Source organism: Schistocerca americana, chromosome 2, assembly GCF_021461395.2.
Source record: "Schistocerca americana isolate TAMUIC-IGC-003095 chromosome 2, iqSchAmer2.1, whole genome shotgun sequence".
NCBI classification, from domain to species: Eukaryota; Metazoa; Arthropoda; class Insecta; order Orthoptera; family Acrididae; genus Schistocerca; species Schistocerca americana.
The window spans coordinates 279,882,375-279,905,506 of NC_060120.1; the positions used below are offsets into that span (position 1 = coordinate 279,882,375).

Genomic DNA, 23,132 nt, shown 5'->3' on the forward strand with positions numbered 1-23,132 from the left:
AGGAGCATGGGGTGTATAGATAAAACACCATTCTTTCGTGTGTGTAATTCTCATTATGTTCAGTAAGGAATTGTTGAATAAAAAAAAATACGGTTCATTACGTTCTGGGTAACCCTGGTATTTGTTGCCGTGCTGTCAATTATTTCGTTTATTCTTTCGAAGTGAATAATGAACTAATTCCTGGTCCACAGTGGGAGCTACCTACAACTCGAAGAAGACATATTCATGGGATATTTAAACATGTCTGAAGTACATGTCTGTGTTTTACTGTGCGCAGCTCGTGGTCTTGCGGTAGCGTTCTCGCTTCCCGCGCACGGGTCCCGGATTCGATTCCCGACGGGGTCAGGGATTTTCTCTGCCTCGTGATGACTGGGTGTTGGTGTGTTCTTCATCGTCATTGACTCGCAAGTCGCCGAAGTGGCGTCAACTACAAAGGACTTGCAATACGGCGGCCGAACTTCCCCGCATGGGGCCTCCCGGCCAACCATTCCATACGATCATTTCATTTCTTTTTGTGTTTTACTGCCATAGATGCGTGGTACTTAGTATTGAGTGCAGAGGGTGGACTATGTAAGGAAGATGTTCATACATTCGTTTCGCACGGTGTAATCTCCGCCACATTGCGTCACCGTTAAAGCCAGTATTGTGGGGGGGGGGGGGGGGGTTGTAATTATTGGTAACTTAAGTAATCAGTATTACAGTCGCACGAAATACTGATAACAGAAATGATCTTTTGAAAATAAATTAGTTTCATTACAAACAAATAACTGAACCATTTTGTATCTACCCCACATAAAATTACATTTACCCCCCCCTCCCCCCCCCAGCTGTAAATACTCCCAAGTGGGGCGCTGTGGATGCAGCGACACGAGTGCACTCTTCATTTCAGGCGTTTTGTGAGCATCAAAATCGTCTCTGAAATGTAAATTCTGACAGCTGCACAAGTAGTGACAGAGTTGATACTCGTGTACATGAAATAAGAGATGTGCTTTGAGTTCGTGGTTGGCTTAAAAAAAGACGTCAGCTCGGGTTTTCAGCGACTTTGCTGCAAGAAATTATTGTGGAAGATCCGAGAAGCTATTTCAGCCATCTGAAAATTTCATCAGAACAGTTTACTTTTCTTTTTATGGTGCGACAAGGAAGGAAGAAGACACCATAATGCGTGAGGCACTGTCGCCAGAACTGAAATTGCAATTCATGTTGCGTTTTCCGGCAAGCGGGGATTCGTATTCGTCTTTACAGTAGGTGTTGCCTGTTCCACGGCCAGGCATTTTACTTGCATGTGTTTTTCGTAATTCATTCGTGTATGTCTTTCTAGTGGTATGATTTTTGCTCTTCATCTCAGAGCTCGTCTGTCCAGCCATGTCCAAATCACGCAGGACGGCCCCAAGCGCAGCAACACGTCGCTTCTTGCTCTTGTAGACTGCACCATTGAAATCCTACGAACACCCGTGCAAGCAGTAGATGTCCAAGAAGCGAACGATTTGCTCCGTTCCTCGCTTCATATTTAACGTTATATACACGCTACCGACAGAACAGCTAACATCAAACCACGCACGACTAGTAGTTGAAACAAGCTGAAACAGTTCAGTTTAGCCAGTGAATGGCGCAACCCCGCGCCTCGCATAAGCAGTGGCCAATAGTTCAGTTTCGAAACTCGGGTTCGCAACCAGTTTCATCGTGTAAACTAGCCTTTATGAGGAGTTCTGTATGCGCTCCGTCAGCGAGTGTAACTCAGTTTTGCAGCAGTATGGGTGGCCTAGCGACAGGCGTTACGCTACGTGATGTGGACACTCAACAGCACCGATGGATGGCGTTCCCGGAAACGGTCTGCTATCCTCAGTTTGTTCTCAAAGACTGCCTCTACAGCACCTCAAATTTGCTGGCATACAGACAAATGCTGCTCATCACATGTTTCATCCAATACCCACTGTCAACGAAAAACGTCGGTTTGTTTTACATTACAAGCAAAATGTCTTTTTAAGTGGAATATTATGTTCTTGTTCGATAAAAGTAAGACTTCGCCAACCAAAACTTAGACCATTGTTTCCGTAGATTTGAATTTCGGTCGGTGATTTTTCACTTTTGTCGGCTAGTAATGTGTACGCAACACTTTGAATTCTTACGTTACTTTGATCTTATTTACAGATTTGTCGAGGGCACTACCCGAAACGACGTAATAAATGGACATATATTAAGCAATACGGACGGCGTGAATCGTAAAAGAAAGTGTAACAGCAAAAGAGGGATTGTGGCAGACACTTAACTGTGAACTACAGAGTAATCAAATAGATGTATATGGGGCTATACCCATTAAAGTTTAGTGCCAGGTTTAACTGCCCAGCGAAGGTTCCGTGCACAGTGTACAGAGGACGGACAGAAATATGGAAACACCAAAAATACAACATATTACCTTGCCTAATACGGTATAGGAAAACTGCTGGCATTCAAAACAGAATCCAGAGTTCTTGGAATGGATAAATACAGGCCATGTACGGTTTTCAAAGGAAATTTGTTACATTCTGCCTGCTAAATATTTGTATGTTGGGGTTACATTGTTGGAGCTGGATAGCGGTCACGCATCCTTCTCTCCAAAGCAGGCAGGAAAGGCTCAATAATATCGAAATCTGGTGACTATGGTGGCCAGGGCAGATGCAACAATTCATCCTCGTGCTCGTAAAAGTAGTCTGGGACGATGTGAGCTGTGTGACCATAGGTCCTATCGGCTTGCAACACAGCATCACCACTGCGGGACAAACATTGTCCCATGGGATGGTCCCCATCAGCCAAAATGTTCACATAATCCGTAGCAGTAAGGCGAGCTTGCAGAGTAGCCATGGGACCCATGGGATTTTTGCCCAAATCATTACCGAACCTCCGCTATGTTTCAGCCTTGGGACGTAAACTCGGCTAAAGGTTGGAAACCGTGTGAAGCGAGACTCATCCGGCAAAATGACATTCGTCCATTGCTTTATAAACCAGGTTTTAAGGCTTGGGCATCTCGTTTTCCTGTTACAGGGATCTGAATCACTAATGAATGGATCTGGAACTCCAATACGCCCTGGAATTGCCTGCTTATGGAGCCTTCGTGTTGTCTTAGTACTGACAGGGTTCGAGAGCACATTGAGTTCTGTAGTGACTTCTGCAGATGTCGTCTCCTTATTTTTCGTGAGTCGTGACTTCAATGACAGTCGTTCATGATCACTCAACACACATTTTCGTCCCCGTTGTGACTTACCAGGTTTAGAAGTATGAAACCTGAATTTCCTTATAGATGGTGCTAGCAGTCAGAGTAGGGCCCGTGAGACCACGTCTATAGCGCCATCTGCTACCTGTAATGGCTGACGACGAATGTAAACACACAGTAACCCAAGTTCCATACATCGTTATCTGTTTCAAACCCGTGAACATGTCGCGTTTCGTGCATACGTACGACGATTTGCGGACGGCATTGGTTTTCCGTTATCATTTGAAGAAAGCTGTTGCAGAATCGCATCGAATGCTTGTCGAAGCTTTCGGTTAAACATGCTCTTCGGAAAACATACTGTTTCGAGTGATTTAAAAAATTCGAAGGTGGTGATTTTGACGTGAGAAAGGACGAGCGCGCCGGCCGCGCGGGGTAGCCGTGCGGTCTAAGGGCGCGTTGCCACGGTTCGCGCAGCTCCCTACGTTAGAGGTTTGAGTCCTTCCTTGGGCATGGGTGTGTGTGTGTGTGTGTGTGTTGTCCTTAGCGTAAGTTAGTTTAAGTTAGATTACGTACTGTGTGAGCCTAGGGACCGATGACCTCTGCAGTGTGGTCCCATAGAACTTACAACAAATTTCCATTTCCGACGAGGTCGGGAAACCACCGAAAAAGTTCGAAGGCAACGAATTGCAAGCGATATTGGATGAAGATTATACTCAAACTCGCGGAACAATTGAATGTGATGCAGAAAGTCGTTTCTCTTCGGTTGAAAGCTATGGGAAAGCTGCAGAAAGTGGGAAAATGGGTTCCGCATGACCTGAATGAAAGACAGCAGGCAAATCGAAAGACCACTTGTGAAACGCTGCTCGCCAAGTACAAAAGAAAGTCATTTCTCCAACGAATAGTGACAGGTGATGAAAAATGGATATATTTCGAGAATATTAAGCGTCGAAAATGATGGGTGAATCCAGGCAAACCATCGACAACCACTGCAAGACCAACTCGCTTTGGAAAGAAGACAATGCTCTGTGTTTGGTGGGATCAGAATGTGTCTTCAATTATGGGCTGCTAAAACCTGGTGAAACCGTTAACACTGATCGCTAACAACAGCAAATGATCGATTTAAATCGAGCATTACGTGAAAAACGACCGGAATATGGAAAAACTCAACACAAAGTCATGTTGCTCCATGATAACGTCCCATTACACAGCAAAATGGGTCAGGGAAACGATCGAGGCGTTCAGATGGGAAATACTAGGGCACGCGGCTTATTCTCCAGACTTGGTTCCGTCCGACTGTCATCTATTTGCATCACTGGGACACGCTCTCTCTGAACAACGCTTCGGTTGATATGAAAATGTACGAAAATGGCTCGCTGACTGGCTCGCTTCAAAAGAAGAACTGTTTTTTTTGCCGTGAATTCATAGGCTGCCGGAGAGGTACGAGGAATGTATAAATGGCAATGGAGATTATTTTGAAGACAATATTGTTTATCAGTTGCAAACAACACACGTCTAATTATTGCAACTAAATTCTGGTTTCATACTTGTACACCTGGTAGAGGATGAGGTTTTTCCTCTTTCCCTGTATGCAATATACACTACTGGCCATTAAAATTGCTACACCAAGAAGAAATGCAGATGATAATCGGGTATTCATTGGACAAATATATTTTACTAGAACTGACATGTGATTACATTTTTACGCTATTTGGGTGCATAGATCCTGAGAAATCAGTACCCAGAACAATCACCTCCGGCAGTAGTAACGGCCTTGATACGCTTGGGCATTGAGTCAGAACTTGGATGATGTGTACAGGTACAGCTGCCCATGCAGCTTCAACACGATACCACAGTTCATCTAGAGTAGTGACTGGCGTATTGTGACGAGCTAGTTGCTCGGCCACCATTGACCAGACGTTTTTAATTGGTGAGAGATCTGAAGGCCCGTACAGGACCTGCAACATGCGGTCGTGCATTATCCTGCTGAAATGTAGGGTTTGTAGGGATCGAATGAAGGGTAGAGCCAGGGGTCGTAACACATCTGAAATGTAACGTCCACTGTTCAAAGTGTCGTCAATGTGAACAAGAGGTGACCGAGATGTGTAACCAATGGCACCCCATACCATCACGCCGGGTGATACGCCAGTATGGCGATGACGAATACACGCGTCCAATGTGCGTTCACCGCGATGTCGCCAAACACGGATGCGACCATCATGATGCTGTAAACAGAACCTGGATTCATTCTAAAAAATTACGTTTGGCCATTTGTGCACCCAGGTTCGTCGTTGAGAACACCATCGCAGGCGCTCCTGTCTGTGATGCAGCGTCAAGGGTAACCGCAGCCATGGTCTCCGAGCTGATAGTCCATGCTGCTGCAAACGTCGACGAACTGTTCGTGCAAATGGTTGTTGTATTGCAAACGTCCCCATCTCTTGACTCAGGGATCGAGACGTGGCCGCACGATCCATTACAGCCATGCGGATAAGATGCCTGTCAACTCGACTGTTAGTGATACGAGGCCGTTGGGATCCAGCACGACATTCCGTATTACCCTCCTGAACCCACCGATTCCATATTCTCCTAACAGTCATTGGATCTCGACCAACGCGAGCAGCAATGTCGCGATACGATAAACCGCAATCGCGATATGCTACAATCCGAGCTTTATCAAAGTCTGAAACGTGATGGTACGCATTTCTCCTCCTTACACGAGGCATCACAACAACGTTTCACCAGGCAACGCCGGTCAACTGCTGTTTGTGTATGAGAAATCGGTTGGAAACTTTCCTCACGTCAGCACGTTGTATGTGTCGCCACCGGTGCCAACCTTGTGTGAATGCTCTGAAAAGCTAATCATTTGCAAATCACAGCATCTTCTTCCTGTCGGTTAAATTTCGCTTCTGTAGCATGTCATCTTCGTGGTGTGACCAGTAGTGTATATATCTTTGATGTGGTGCCTCTTGAAACAGCAAACACCGCTGCTTCCATATTTTTGTCCTCCCTCTGTACACTGCACTCGCCATACGAGCACCATCAGTTCGCATGCGTTCGAATTCGCTTAGCTCCGAACAGTGCACTCACAATTACACAGAACACCTTTCTGACCGCAACTGGCGCTGGCAACGTACTGAGAACCCTGCCAGGCTAGGATCGGCATTTATGCTCAAGGGTGCATTTCTCGCTGCGTGTGCCCATATTTTTGTCCGGCCCCTGCAACTTGCGGACAGACTGGAAGCTGTGGTGTGCTCTGTACTCACCCTTGCAGATGCGCCGGCAGCAGTTGTTCCTGGGATCGTCGACGAGCACGTGGCAGCCCTCGTGGCTGGGGCACTCCTGCGGCTGGCACTGCACTCGCCCGTTCTGGAACACAGTGGGGGAGCGCCTGCTTACGTTTACGGTCTGACAGAGACTGCAACCTGTCTGCAGCATCTTTACTGCGTCTCTACACAACTACACAGGCTGTATCAGGCTGATAAGCAGATACAGAGTGGCCAAAATAAAACTGGTTTGGCAAATATTTCATGCACCTTCAGCTAGGCAACCAAAGTTACATGGTCCGCACCTGGGAGTAAACATCTACTCGTAAGGTGAGTTGCCTACATTATGGTGCACGAAGTATTTGCTGAAATAATTTTATGAGAATTTTTCGACCCTGTATTTTAACGGATGATAGTGTTGACTGATTCTAATAAAACATTCCAGACAACATGGGCCAAATTATTTGTTATTGGTAAGAGAGATACGGTTGTTAGAATGAACTCATATAAAAACTTACAGAAGCTGCTTACCAAAGTCGAATCATTAATTTCAAAATAGATTTTCATAAATTCCACCTGCGATTTCAATGCGCCTTCTAATTCTCTTAACACCACCACGAGTAGCTCTGAGATCGTCTTGGCGTTCTTCTATGAGGGTAGAACTACTCTTGATCCGATTAATACGTCTCTGGTGTGTAGTTTTTCTTTGCAGAGTTCGCCTTTCAGTCATGCCCGTAGCCCATCATTGCCGATCCAGCTTCTGCGGAACGTTAGGTTTAGATTGTATTTTACCTGACGACTAGAATGTTTAGGGTCCCCTACATGCTGGGAAAAAACACCCTCCTTGTAGGCAAAGGAACCTCTGCCAATAACGACGTAAGCAAGTTTCCGAAAAGACCTAGGCAATGGGACTCCGTAAGACGATGTGGAAACGCAACAGACTCAATCAACTGATTATCTACCATACCACACCACACATTTACAGAGAAGTGTACCTGAAAATGTGTATCCACAGAAGTCTTCGTCAGATCACCAATGTGAGTTACGAGTACTGTTGAAACTTTCAAGAGTGACAATGCCTTCAGCAATAAACAGTATTAATGGGATTACTCGGTGATTGGAAAAGTAACCAACAACAAAATTCCAATCGTTTACCTTCATCTTCTTCTAACCATTCCTCCTGAACCAGCCGGTATTTAACTCTAGCTGACTATTAACAGATAAAAATATCTACGGAATGAGCATTGCCTACACTGAGGTGACAAAAGTCCTAATATCGTGTCGCACCTTCTTTTGCCCTGCGTAGTGCAGCAGTTCGACGTGGTATGGACTCAACAAGTCGTTGCAAGTTCCTTACAGAAACACTGAGCAACGCTACCTCTACACCCGTCTATAATGGCGGAAGTGTTGCCGGTGCGGGATTTTGTGTACTAACTGACCTCTCGATTATGTCCCATAAATGTTCGATGGCATTCATGGCGGGCTATCGGGGTGGCCAAATCGTTCGCTTGAATTGCCCAGAATGTTTTTCAAACAAATTGCAAACAATTGTGGCTCGGTGACATGATGCATTGTCATCCATTTCATCGTTGTTTGGACACAGGAAGTCCACGAACGGCTGCAAATGGTATCCAAATAGTTGAACATAACCAGAATCCACTCCATTCCTTGTAAACACAGCCCACACCATTATGGAACCAGCACCAGCTTGAACAGTGCCTTGTTGACAACTTGCGTCCATGGCTTCGTGGGGTCCGGCGACGACAGAAGGCAAAAAATTTAAACCGGTGCCCGCAAACAGCCTATGCTTCTCGAATAGCACCCAGATGGCCACTGATGGACGATTCACAATCAATAGTGTCAAATGCCTTCACTGTGCGAGACACTGCGGTCACGTTTGGGATTATATCAAGGACACTAGCGCAAAATCTTGTGATCAAGAACTTTTCGCCGCAAACTGTCTTCCCGATGCCGGTCAAGGACAGTACAAGGGGCGACAATTTCTTCTTGCACCAAATTTAGAAACTGCTCATTGTTGTGAAGGGGGCACCAATTTGGAAGCTGTATGCTAAGCTGTGACATGAGAGTCCTCCTTGATTTTATGTACTAAAATTGAAAAACTAGAGCCGTCTTTACGATGTTATTTATTATATGGCTACCAGTTTCGGTGCTTCAGTGCACCATCTTCAGGCCTTAACTGACGCTGAGGGGTTAACTCCAGTCATAAACACGTCTCGTCAGTGGCCAACATCTATGAACTGGTTTTCGCAGACCACCGGTAACAACGATGTTCTGTCTCCAACCATCAACTACTAGTTGATGGCTACTAGTTGATGGCTAGAGACACAACATGATTGTTACAGGCAGTCTACGAAAACAAGTTCAGCAACTAGTTGATGGCTAGAGACACAACATCGTTGTTACAGGTAATCTGCGAAAATGAATTCATAGATGTTGGCCACTGACGAAACGTGTATATGACTGGAGTCAACTCCTCAGCGTCAGTTAAGGCCTGAGGATGGTGTACTGAAGCACCAACACTGGTAGCCACACAACAAATAACGTCGTGAGGGTGGCTGTAGGTATTCCATTTTATTACACAAGTAAACAGCTGAGGTCCGTCAGACCTCCTATCAGACACTTCAGACATTGCGTCTGAAGAAATAGTTATATCGAGTGGCAAAAGAACAATAGTACATCGCAGAAAAGAAGGAGAAGCATGGTGAACAGTGTAAAAAGGTCGGAACTCAAAATTGTGCTGATATGTCGGTAATAAAGTGGTAGTGCGATCTCCAGACGAGATGAGAGGAAACGTAGATCACAGAAAATCGTCCCACGGATGATGCCAGCATACCTTCGGACATCCTTCGTTCTGCTGTCCAGTATGCAATCCTGCGCTTTCAGGCACTTCTGGTCACTGATGGGCGCCGTATTGAGCCCCGTTTGTACCGGTATGTAACGGTATGATGTACCGTAGAAGCAAATTAAAAGTGTTTCAATTGAAGTGGCTCCGCGTCATTTCTGTTCCCCATGTCCTTGACAGTAATCCTACCAAGTTTGGTACTCGTACGGTAATTAGTTTCTTGTATTATAACGTGTTAAATAGGTACAGTTTAATTATTTCTGGAAATCTGTGGTAAGGTCTTGTAGGACCGAACTGCTGAGGTCATCGGTCCCTAAGCTTACATACTACTCAATCCAACTTAAACTAACGTATGCTAAGGACGACACACACACACACACGCACACACACACACACACACACACACACCTATGCCCGAGGGAGGACACGAACCACCAACGGGGGGAAGCCGCTTGGACCGTGACAAGGCGGCTGGACCGCGCGGCTACCCCGCGCGGCGTTTAGTTATACTACTGGCCATTAAAATTGCTACACCAAGAAGAAATGCAGACGATAAACGAGTATTCATTGGACAAATATATTATACTGGAACTGACAAGTGATTACATTTTCACGCAATTTGGGTGCATAAATCCTGAGAAATCAGTACCCAGAACAACCACCTCTGGCCGTAATAACGGCCTTGATACGCCTGGGCATTGAGTCACACAGAGCTTGGATGACGTGTACAGGTACAGCTGCCCATGCAGCTTCAACACGATACCACAGTTCATCAAGAGTACTGACTGGCGTATTGTGACGAGCCAGTTGCTCGGCCACCATTGACCAGACGTTTTCAGTTGGTGAGAATTCAGGAGAATGTGCTGGACAGGGCAGAAATCGAACATTTTCTGTATCCAGAAAGGCCCGTACAGGACCTGCAACACGCGCTCGTGCATTATCCTGCTGAAATGTAGGGTTTCGCAGGGATCGAATGAAGGGTAGAGCCACGGGTCGTAACACATCTGAAATGTAACGTCCACTGTTCAAAGTGTCGTCAATGCGAACAAGAGGTGATAAGATGTGTAACCAATGGCACCCCATACCATCACGCCGGGTGATACGTCAGTATGACGATGACGAATACACGCTTACAATGTGTGTTCACCGCGATGTCGCCAAACACGGATGCGACCATCATGATGCTGTTAACAGAACCTGGATTCATCCGAAAAAATGACGTTTAGCCATTCGTGCACACAGGTTCGTCGTTGAGTACACCATCGTAGGCGCTCCTGTCTGTGATGCAGCTTCAAGGGTAACCGCAGCCACGGTCTCCGAGCTGATAGTCCATGCTGCTGCAAACGTCGTCGAACTGTTCGTGCAGGTGGTTGTTGTCCTGCAAACGTCTCCACCTGTTGACTCAGGGATCGCGACGTGGCTGCACGATCCGTTACAGCCATGCGGACAAAATGCCTGTCATCTCGACTGCTATTGATACGAGGCCGTTGGGATCCAGCACGGCGTTCCGTATTACCCTCCTGAACCCACCGATTCCATATGGTGCTAACAATCATTGGATCTCGACCAACGCGAGCAGCAATGTCGCGATACGATGAACCGCGATCGCGATATGCTACAATCCGAGCTTTATCGAAGTCTGAAACGTGATGGTACGCATTTTTCCTCCTTACACGAGGCATCACAACAACTTTTCACCAGGCAACGCCGGTCAACTGCTGTTTGTGTATGAGAAATCGGTTGGAAACTTTCCTCACGTCTGCACGTTGTAGGTGTCGCCACCGGCGCCAACTTGTGTGAATGCTCTGAAAAGCTAATCATTTGCATATCACAGCATCTTCTTCCTGTCGGTTAAATTTCGCGTCTGTAGTACGTCATCTTCGTAGTGTAGCAATTTTAATGGCCAGTAGTGTATTATCACCCGGTATGTTGAGGTCAATCCGCATTACAAATGGCTGTCCGGATAGTATGATACGCTCAACGCAGTGGTGTAGAGTGAGAGATTCATTCAAGAGCTGCGTTCCTTGAATATGGCTAGCTAGTAGCGAACTGTTTCCCAGCAGTCCGCCTATACTGGTGGAGCGTCTAGAACCGTCGGCGGGAGGCAGGCAGTCGCTGGCGTGTGAGCGAGCGCGGCCGGACTCGGCTGGATAAGCATCGCGGCGTCAGGTCGGACAGGCTGCGCGGGACGCGCGCGCCGCCGTCGCGGCCGGCCGGCAGATCGTGCGCCGTCCTCGCCTCATCAACATGCCGCGCGCGCCACCCGGGTAAGTTATGCGGAACACGGGGAAACACCATAATGGCCGGCGATTACACATAATTCATCAGATTACAACCGCGACAAGCCCGGCCGCGCAGTTTGGGCTCCCTTGACGAGCTGAGGGGGGCGACCTGGCCCACGGAGGCGACGCCTCTGCAGGCGGGCGGGCTCTCGTCAGCAGCTGACGGACCCGTGGCCTCGGCAACGCCCAGGGTCGAGGTCGAAGTGGCGTCCACTCACAGCTACACCAAATTCAAGAGTCGAATGCAATCAAAAAAGGGTTCAAATGGCTCTGAGCACTATGGGACATAACATCTGAGGTCATCAGTCCCCTGGAAATTAGAACTATTTAAACCTAACTAACCTAAGGACATCAAACACATCCATGCCCAAGGCAGGATTTGAAACTGCGATCGTAGCGGTCGCGCGGTTCCATACTGAAGCGCGAAGGCATTCTTGCGGAGAGTCAACCATCAACAGACTGAACGTCAATACCTGGCAGTCTATAACAGATCTCCTCACATGAGGAGAATAAATGTCCTCCTTAGAGGAACATGTCGCGTACAATCCGCATGCGTGAAAGCGACTCCTTTAGACGGACTACCGAGCCAGGTGGAGCAGTGGTCAGCACTCTGGACTCGCATTCGGGAGGACGACGGTTGAAACCTCCGTCCGGACATCCAGATTCAGGTTTTCCGTGATTTCCCTAAATCGCTCCAGGCAAGTGCCGAGATGGTTCCTTTGAAAGAGTAAACCGGTCGGGATGGCCGAGCGGTTCTAGGCGCTACAGTCTGGTACCGCGCGACCGCTACGTTCGCAGGTTCGAATCCTGCCTTGGGCATGGATGTGTGTGATGTCCTTAGGTTAATTAGGTTTAAGTAGTTCTAAGTTCTAGGGGACTGATGACCTCAGAAGTTAAGTCCCATAGTGCTCAGAGCCATTTGAACCATTTTTTTGAAAGGGTACGGCCGACTTCTTTCCCCATCCTTGACATAATCTGAGCTGTGCTCAATCTCTAATGATTTTCATGTCGACGGGACTATAAATCAAATATTCCTTCCTTTTTAGACGGCCTGTACGAAACGATAGAGACTTCTGCTTCCACAAATTCGACAGCACCTCATGAATATAATAAGAAACAGTCCATATCTACACCCACACTCTGCAAACCACGGTGAAATGCATGGCAGAGGATACTTACTACTGCGCCACTTGTTAGTTCTTCTTCCCGTTCCACTCATGCATGGAGCGCCGAAAAAAAAAAAAAAAAAAAAAAAAAAGATTGAGTCTGGAACCGCGCGACCGCTACGGTCGCAGGTTCGAATCCTGCCTCGGGCATGTGTGAGTGTGATGTCCTTAGGTTAGTTAGGTTTAAGTAGTTCTAACAAGGGAACCTCCCCATCGCACCCCCCTCAGATTTAGTTATACGTTGGCACAGTGGATAGGCCTTGAAAAACTGAAAACAGATCAATTGAGAAAACAGGAAGAAGATGAGTGGAACTGTGAAAAAATAAGCAAAATATACAAACTGAGTAGTTCATGGGAAGATAGGCAACGTCAAGGAAACTGGGAACGCAGGAGCGCCGTGGTCTCGTGGTAACGTGAACAGATGCGGAACGAAAGGTCCTTGTTTCAAATCTTCCATCGAGTGAAAAGTTTAATTTTTTATTTTCAGTTTATGTGACAAACTCTTATGATTTCATCACTTTTTTGGGAGTGATTATCACATCCAGAAGAAAACCTAAATCGGGCAAGGTAGAAGAATCTTTTTACCCCCTCGCCAAGTGTACAAGTTAGGTGGGTCGACAACATATTCCTGTCATGTGACGCACATGCCGTCACCAGTGTCGTATAGAATATATCAGATGTGTTTTCCTGTGGAGGAATCGGTTGACCTATGACCTTGCGATCAAATGTTTTCGATTCCCATTGGAGAGGCACGTCCTTTCGTCTACTAATCGCACGGTTTTGCGATGCGGTCGCAAAACACAGACACTAAACTTATTACAGTGAACAAAGACGTCAATGAACGAACGGACAGATAATAACTATGCAAAAATAAAGAAAATAAAATTTTCACTCGAGGGAAGACTTGAACCAAGGACCTCTCGTTCGGCAGCTGCTCACGCTACCACGGGACCACGACGCTCCTCTGCTGACTTTGTCCATGATGTTGCCTATCACACCCGTGGACTACTCAGTTTGTATATTTTGCTTATATTTTCACAGTTCCACACAACTTCTTCCTGTTTTCTCAATTGATCTGATCTGTGTTCAGTTTTTCAAGGCCTATCCACTGTGCCAACTTATAACTAAATCTGAGGGGGGTGCGATGGGGAGGTTCCCTTGTAAGTTCTAGGGGACTGATGACCTCAGATGTTAAGTCCCATAGTGCTCAGAGCCATTTGAACCATTTTTTGAAAAGATTGCGTAAACACCTCCAAGCTCTATCGTTAATCTAAACCGCTACTGGAGAGATACAAAGCTGTTTGTAGTATATTCCTAGATAAATCACTTAAAGTTGGTTCTTGAAACTTTCTCGAAATAGTTTGCAGCTGTCTTCAAAAGTCTGACACTTCAGTTCCTTCAGCACCGCTGTGATACTTCCATCAGTCAAACAAACGTGTGACCAAACGTTCAGTATCCCCTGTTACTCCTGTTTGGTTTGCGTCCCACACACTTTTAGCAGTACACGAGTGTTTTCTGAGTGATCTCCTTTGCAGACTGATGGCACTTCCCGAGTATCCTAAAACCAGGACTCAAATAAATAGAAATCTACGATTTTCGTTTTATATTTATGAACATTTAACCACTCGCACACCTCTGAAATCCAACCAAGATCCGACTGAGTATTTCTGCAGTTTTTTTTCAGACAGTACTTCATTGTAGACAACAGCGATAACTCTGACTTTGCTACTTATATTGTCTATAGTGTCCCGAAATTCATTAATTATCAACAGGAACAGAAACGATCCCAACACACTGTCCTGAGGAACGCCTGAAGTTACCTCTACATTTATACTTGTTTTGTAAATAAAACCGCCTTTTTCTGCTGACGCTTAATTTATTTTTCCCATACGCGTTTCGCCTCTTTCTTGCTCATGGGGAACAGAAATGACGCGGAGCCACTTCAATTGAAACACTTTTAATTTGCTTCTACGGTACATCATACCATTACATACCGGTACAAACGGGGCTCAATACGGCGCCCATCAGTGACCAGAAGTGCCTGAAAGCGCAGGATTGCATACTGGACAGCAGAACGAAGCATATCCGAAGGTATGCTGGCTACCTCTCTTGATATGCTGCGCTTCAGATCACCACACATGTGAATGTTCCCCTGGTGACCTGTCTTTCAGGTAGCCCCACAAACAGAAATCACAGAGTGTCAGATAAGGTGATCATGACATCCAAGCATTTGGAAACTATCGACTGATAATTCGATCGTTTCCAAACGTGTTTCGGAGAAACACATGAGCTACACGAGCGATGTGCGGTGGGGCCTCATCTTGCATGAAAACTGTTGAGATGTATGCGTCTTTCTCCAGTAGGACGGGTATGACATCATTGAGAAGAATATCGCACTAACGCTGGACAGTCACACTGCACATCTTTGGTCCTTGAGAGCCACCCTGTTCGGACTGGGCCAATGATGAAGGTAGCCGTGAAGCTACACCACACGTTCACCATACGCAGATCATGCATAGTGACTGTGGTTCAAATAGCTCTGAGCACTATGGGACTTAACATTTATGGTCATCAGTCCCCTAGAACTTAGAACTACTTAAACCTAACTAACCTAAGGACATCACACAACACCCAGTCATCACGAGGCAGAGAAAATCCCTGACCCCGCCGGGAATCGAACCCGGGAACCCGCAGTGACTGTGGGTGAAGATCCCCATACTCGGCAATTTCGTGTGTTCACCTCACCCGTCAGAGAAAAATGAGCTTCGTCTGCCCATAGGATGGTCCAGGGCCAGTCCTCGTCAACTTGAATCCTTGCGGGAAAGTAGGGAGCGAAATCAACAGGTCGTCGAGCCTGCTGTGGTGCAAGCTGCCGTACGACATGGATCATGTAAGGATTTGATTTGAGAACGGTTCGAAGCACCTTCCGTACAGTAGAACACGGGATGTTCGACCGTCGTGACACAGTACGCGGCCTTCCTGACGATCGGGAATTGCGCGTAGCGTTGACTGCCTCAGCAACACGTCGTCGGCCTCTTCCTTGAGCGACGCCCAGTTCTCAAGCTGATTCGAACTTGCCAGCTGCCCGGTGAAATTACGCTGTACTGCCATACATTCATCCAACGTCCGCCAATGTTTATAATTTTGCATTTTCCGTAGATACCTGTATGAATACCGATTTCTGACAAATTTACGCAACCCTTTCGTGGTGCGTTGCTTTTTTTTTTGTCTTAGAATGTAATACTGACTGATTAAGAGACATTATTAGAAAGTTATGGTGTATATTTATTCACGAGATGTTACATTGATAATTTGTGAAATTTAAGAACAATGTGAATTTCTTCAGATGCTACGAGAGTATAGCTAAATAAAAAGCTGATACGTGGGATTAAATACTCTCATATAGACAAATAATGATCCAGATAAATAACGTAAATAGCCTACGAGCGAAAGAGTAATATATCATACCATAAGGGCGATTTATAGCGGTATCTCAGTTGACTACGTGTCTTTATATCTTTGTAGATGTTTTGTTTTTGTTCGTTTGCAGTTTTCATTGTGTATTGTGCACAAAAATTGTGTGTGACGTTTAACATGTTGATTTTCTGCACGAGTGGACACAAGAGAGTCGTAAGTAGGACTTATTTCGAAATTTCGCCATTCACTCTACGAAAAATGGCGGGCGTTTCTAGGTATTAAGGTAAGAACAATAGAACAAAGCGAAACCTTACACATCGAAAACTTCGCGGATGAATGGCATAGCACATCAAAAACGCAGCTGAAAATGGGAATCATCTGCGGAAGCATGTCGTGCAGAATGTAAATAAATACAAAATCGCAGCAAAAAAAGTTATTTTATATAAAAAAACTTTATTAGAATTGTATCTTAAGTGTATGTGTTGAGTGAGATGGGTGTGTGTGTAGTGTGGCGTCATGCTTTGTGTTATATGAATGGAGCAGGGCAGCATGAAACACGGTGCCGGTACACGGTTGGTTCAAATGGCTCTGAGCACTGTGGGACTTAACTTCTAAGGTCATCAGTCCCCTAGAACTTAGAACTAATTAAACCTAACTAACCTAAGGACATCACACACATCAATGCCCGAGGCAGGATTCGAACCTGCGACCGTAGCGCTCGAGCGGTTCCAGACTGTAGCGCCTAGAACCGCTCGACCACCCCGGCCGGCTCGGTACACGGTCTGCTCCTCTCCAGTAGCACAAGGGGCTGCAGAGCTTAACGTCCCCTTCCGACGGACAGGTCACCTCCAGTGGTGAAACACGCCCTGAGTTTACGAGACTATGCGGAGGGGTCTGGCATCTAATCCGAGGCACTTGCGCAAAAGCTTGTGATCAGGAAGTTTGCGCTGCCACGTCTCCTCCATATACAGGCCAAATACTGGTAGTAAAAATTACCCCCACCACCGTCATTACCACCACTTTCACAATCACTAACAACAAGAGGAACAACAACAACACCGGGATTCGAACCGGCTACCTCCGAATAGAGCACCACCGCTCAGGTGTGCGTTGGCATCAGGTGTGGAGGTAGGTAATGTCCTCGATGACGGAAGTATAATGCTCGTAAAATCATTAGTGGGAATATCTACTGAAGTGACTAGCTACATTAAATCTTATTGCTTTGATACTCATAACAATGACTGTTAGCCCTAATGCATACGTGTTTAAAGAAGAAAAAAATTCTTACAGTATACTGGGGTTATTTTACTGCTTTGGAGTCGTGGGTGTTAAATTATACAACTGGCTAGTTCCAAACTCTGCGTAACCGCACTGGCGCGGGTTACCGACCTCGATTTGTTGAAGCTGCTGGGCAAACTGTAGTCGCGAGCTGGTCCAGGGGCCACGTGCGTGCTGAGTGGACCGTTAGAGTGCGCTCGTGGCGACGAACAGGACGGGCTGGAGGGGGGAAGGCGGACGGGGGCGGAGTGACCTCTGGACTAGGCTGTCCGCTGGCGCCCACACCTGCCGGCGCCCGGCGTGGCTGTGCAGACGCTGCCGCGTCACGGCGCACGCCCCAGATGTGGGTCAAGGACGCAGAGGTTGCGCGTTGGTTCCGGGTGGGGCGCCACAGGCGGGCGGAGAGAGGGAGGAGGTGGTGGCGGGGAGGGGGGGGGGAAGTACCAGCAGGCCGGCGCCAGGCCTCGTTGTTTCGTGGCCGGCGGCGAGTGCCTCAACAGACCGAGCCAGCGGCGCGCGCGGCGCCATCTCGCTCAAGAGGGCACGGCTGTTGGTCCCTTGTCGGGCATTAGCCTCCGTTCTAAGTGTGTCGTTACCACGAGTATACCCTCTAGAAGCAGAGCCGAATCAAGTGTATGCTATTGGGAAATGAGACATTGTGTGAAAATAAGTGGTGACCTTGAGCGGTCAGATGGACCAGAAACGGACGACTCGGCGCCCTTACGAGCAGCACGAGTGTGCAACTCACGTACCTCGGATTCCAAATTGCCTCCGACAGCCTTGTGGGATGTGACGTAAGGTGGAGGATGGCCTACGATGTAGTTAGGAGTCAAGCACCCGTCGTAACTGAAGTCCCAGCCCCTGGGGACTTGTGGCAGACAATACGTCGTGGGTAGAGCTGTCCAATGAGGAAGCACGACCATGTATCAAGGAGTCACTCCCGGCATACACCTCTCTTGGCGAAAACATGGTGAATAACTGATGGGTCAAAGCAATGGGCACACTGCGCCATTGCTGCTCGTTGCTAAACCCGACGTCTTTGTTCCCATTAAACCTCGGAGTCTTCCTGTACAAGATACTGCAACCCATCCTCGGCTGTACAGTACTAGTAAGGCTTAACGCCGAAGACAGTCGTATGGACTACAGTGAGTCCAAAACCGAATTCGGACACTGTCGTTTACGCCTGCCTCGGGATTTCCCATCGACGAAAATGCCCCAGGCAGTCGGAACACCTGTTGTCTGCGAGAAATTCAGGCGTTACGCCGTAATTGTAAGAGAAATCCAGAGTACCTCCCAACCGATACATCCGCAATCTGCGACCACACAAATGAAGCAGAGGCGCGAGGCGGGTGGGAGAGAGGGGGTGGGGGGGGGGGGCTGCGCTCGTCCAGCCAGCCAGGGTGGTCGAGCGGTTAAAGGCGCTACAGTTTGGAACCGCGCGACCGCTACGGTTGCAGGTTCGAATTCTGCCTCGGGCATGGATGTGTGTGATGTCCTTAGGTTAGTTAGGTTTAAGAAGTTCTAAGTTCTAGGGGACTGATGACCTTAGAAGTTAAGTCCCATAGTGCTCAGAGCCTTTTTTTTTTTTTTTTTTTTTTGCGCTCGTCCCTTCCAGCGTATAAATGTTACATTTCTTTACGTGTATAGCTCGACACCACAGAAGATAAACAGAAGAAATGATGGTTGTATGGGTCAACCAGACGGTCTGTACGTTACGGCCCAGAGGGCTCAGTCCTTCCAGATGAACGAAGGTCAAGGATTCCCTCTGAAAAGTTGTCGATGGTGACCTTGACATGGTCCTTCTCGAAGCTGTGGCTCATGGCAACGTGGACTAGTTAAGATATAATTTATTGGTGGCTCCCAAATACATTCCTCGTGATACTTCTGAAACAGTATTAATACTGCTAGCATGTCTTGCTTTAATACTAGATCAATGTTATAGGTTCTGTGACACTGCTAAAGAACGTTTCTTTGGAGCTAGACAACATACACCACTAACAATACACTTCCTTCAAGTCGTTCCTTCCATCTCTCCGGAAATATTCTTATTAAAAAGGTTTAACTTCTGTGGTGTCGAACTGAAAAACACACAAGAAATCCAAAATTAGTACGCTGGAAGGGACGAGCTCAGCCTCCCCAGAATTTGTGGGCGCTTGGTAATGTTATGAAGCAGTACCCTGGCGCTCAGATTGCGGATGTATCGGTTTTGAGATACTCTTGATTTCTCTTACAATTAGAGCAAGAGACACACCAAAACCAAAACACCTCAAACTGTCCCCGAAGAAAATGTTGGTTGTTTACTTTAGTTATATGTTCCGAGGTTCATCTGTCCTGCAAGCATCACCACCAACCACCGTATCTCCAAAATCTATTACAAGGCCTAAGGCAAAGCCGCTATCAACCCGGCGTTTAGTCTGAATATCGCAGTGCCTTGCAGGGAGGGCACGGTCCTGTCGGAGGTGTTCTCAGCAGCTCGTATTCTTGTGGTTATCGTTGCTGTCTCTCGATCTCGGGGCCCTGGGTTCGATTCCCGGCACATTTGGGACTTTTCTCCACTCGGAATTGGGTGTGTGTGTCGCCTCATCATCATTTCATCATTATCAACATGCAAGTTGCCGAAGTGGCGTCAATTAAAAAGTCTTGCACCAGGCGACCGAATTCCCCAGCAGGAAGATCCCAGCCACAAATGCCAAACGCACATTTCATTTCATTGCTGTTTTTCGCACAAACGTACCATGCCCACAGAAGCGGTTAGCAACGACCGAGAATGGAAACTAGAACGTTTTATTTGTGTTCTGATATCCAGATGCGCAATAGTTGGAAACGAAAATAGATTTTATTTTGCTTGTAAAATGGGAATAATGGATTGACGGAAAATCGCAAAAGAAGATAATCGAAATGTTTGAGATATGGTGCTACAGAAGAGTGTCGAAAGTTAGGTGCGCCAGTAAAATCAGGACTCCCCGCAGATTCGGCGGAGAAAGGTGACTATTTATTATAGTTTCAGAAATATGAGTCTTCACCCGTAGTCGGAATGAACATCGTCACATTATGAGATTTGTTTTTGCTGACCATGGTCACGAATATAAAATCATGGTAGATTAGAGCTTGTCTTTAGTGTGTCAATGACACGGACGTCCTAAAGCGAACTAAACTACGGTATCCCAGTGACGTAGGTAATCCTAATTACGACAGGAACCTGATGCAATATGTTCACATCTAAAATCATAACTAGCTTATCTTTTTAATTCATATGGCAAAATAAGGGCCTTCTGATGCTCTCTCACATCTACACAGGCATGCAGAGTTTGTTGAACGATATTGTGGTATCGTCACTGTGATGTAACGATTGCAATAGTGTTAGTAATATAATTTTTTTCTGACTCAGCTGCACTGTATTTTTGTGAACATTGACAGGTTTCAGTCTCCTGTGCGCCTTCATCTGATACAAAATAATTGGCTACATATGTAGGCCATTGTGAATTGCAGTGTCATAAGCAGCAGACTCTAATCTAAAAAAAAAATAAAAAAATAAAAAAAATAAAAAAAATTGGCAGGAGTACGAAAACAATCAAATGAGAAGAAAAAGTTGATTGATCAAGAAAAGAGCGAGAAATAGTAGTGTAAGATTAGTTGGTGCGATAGAAGCAAGAACACAGAAATACACAGGGATGAGGAAATCATAGGTAGTGTTGATAATGGCACAGAAATACTGGTTCGCTGCTGGACAGGAGGTAGACAGGCGGGTTTTGGCGAGAGGAAAGCTACGCCGATGGTAACAGGTAAAACTTTTGGTCTCATCTTGAACGCAGAGTGGTTTTGGATAAGACTTGCAGGGTAATTTGTTCCACAGTCGTGTGGGTGAAACGGTGAAAGATTTAGTGTCACGCACAAGTAAACTGAAGGTGCAGGAGGTATCAGATCTGGTAATGCAATTGTGGAATGAGGACAGGTATTTTAAGAGAGACAAGAGGTGCTGAGGACTCAGCGACTAAGAAAGCCCGAAAAAAATAGACAAAATCACGTCGCCCGTTCAGCCACACTCACGCATGTCTTACGCGTTTAGAGATAGCAAGAGTCGTCTGAAACCGTCATTATTTGTGCCGTGTTGAGCTGCATCACAGTAGGAAAGGCATTCCAGGCCTAAGAAATGGATTTTTTTTTTTAAGTAGGATAGTTTAACTCAAACATTTGGATTACATGTGTAGTGACAGAGTGTTCTTCCCATTTTATGTGCTCATCCCAAGATAATGCCGAGATCTCTTCATTGTTTATTGGTAGGGTAACTGGATGTTATCAGCAAGTGTAGGAGGACTTGTTCGACGAAAAAGTTGTTTTACGACAGTTGATGCTGGTCTGACACGTATCCGAAAGAACGTAATCGCGATAGGTCCTGGAAACGATGAATAACCAAAAATTAAAAAAAAAAGATATATGCATTTGTACCCTGCACGCGTTTAGAGCCGATTCTGTTTCTGAACTGGCGTATCACGAACGACAGTGAATTTTTATACCTAATGTACCAGCTGTAACACTTGAAACCACAAATACACAATAACAAAAATTTCAATCATGAATCTTGCAACTATATATGATTCTGGACTCAGAGACATACAGACAAAATTCGAAATACACATTTTTAACCATTCCACCGAATTCTTTTTGAGTGTCTACGAAATCGCTAACACTTTGCGCCAGTGAATCGGTGACACAAGAATAATATTATTAGAATACTGATCACAAACTGTTGCTTCTCTCGAAATGTGTAAGAATTTTTTAATCTTGATTCACAGCCGAAATATATTTTTCAAAGGGCAATAATTGCAGCGTTTCTGCCGTAACTTATACTAGAATATCATTTTACTTTGTGAACTTCTAGCATGCTGGAGTAACTCGGGTCAACAACTTCTGTTAATCAACAGAACGAAAAACGAATCCAAGTTGCAAATACTTTATTTTTCATTCGATGTCTAGTTTCGGACGAGACCCATTTTCAAATCAGTATAACAAAGTCGAAAATGTCATTTCCGAAGATGTCAAAAAAAGTGTAATGTACATCACAATGCATACAGATAACTAAGATGTCAAAAAAAATAGTTATCTGTATGCACTGTGAATGTACATTAGACATTTTTTTGACATTTTCGGAAACGCCATTTTCGACTTTGTTTTACTGGTTTGAAAATGGGTCTCGGCTGGAAACTAGTCATCGAATGAAAAATAAAGTATTTGCAACTTGGACTGGCTTTTCGTTTTATTGATTTTATTTTGTCTTTTTCACTACTGGCCAGTTAGGTATGGTATAATTCGCAAATGGACATACCTGGATTAGAGTCAATATTTACTTCGGCCATACACTGTTAAAATGGAGTTGGTTGGGCGGACTTTAAAAATAAACAACATGACACCAAGTCTTTTTTGAACAAAGTTTTGAAGTCCGACCTGCCAACTGCGTTTTAACAATGTATAGCCAACGTAGAGTTTCACTGTAATCAAAATACGTGCGTCTGAGGGGTTATACAACACGTCTGAAAGTGGGTACACAGCCGAAACTGTGCAGTAGAAAAAAATAAAAAACGCAAAACAAAAGGACGTACAGGGTGATTCACGAAAATATGCAAATATTTTAATACGTTATTCTACAATAAAACTAAAGACAAAAGTTCATATAAATATAGG

The 23,132-nt window shown here is 45.8% G+C and overlaps 1 protein-coding gene across 1 annotated transcript in view; it reads right to left on the reverse strand.

The window, feature by feature from the left end:
- LOC124596333 (BMP-binding endothelial regulator protein) overlaps positions 1 to 23,132 on the reverse strand; it is a 694,738-nt gene that overhangs the window by 85,116 nt on the left and 586,490 nt on the right. The window contains exon 4 of the mRNA XM_047135436.1: positions 6,448 to 6,550. Coding sequence (XP_046991392.1) covers positions 6,448 to 6,550 — 103 coding nt within the window. The remainder of the gene's footprint in view (positions 1 to 6,447; positions 6,551 to 23,132) is intronic.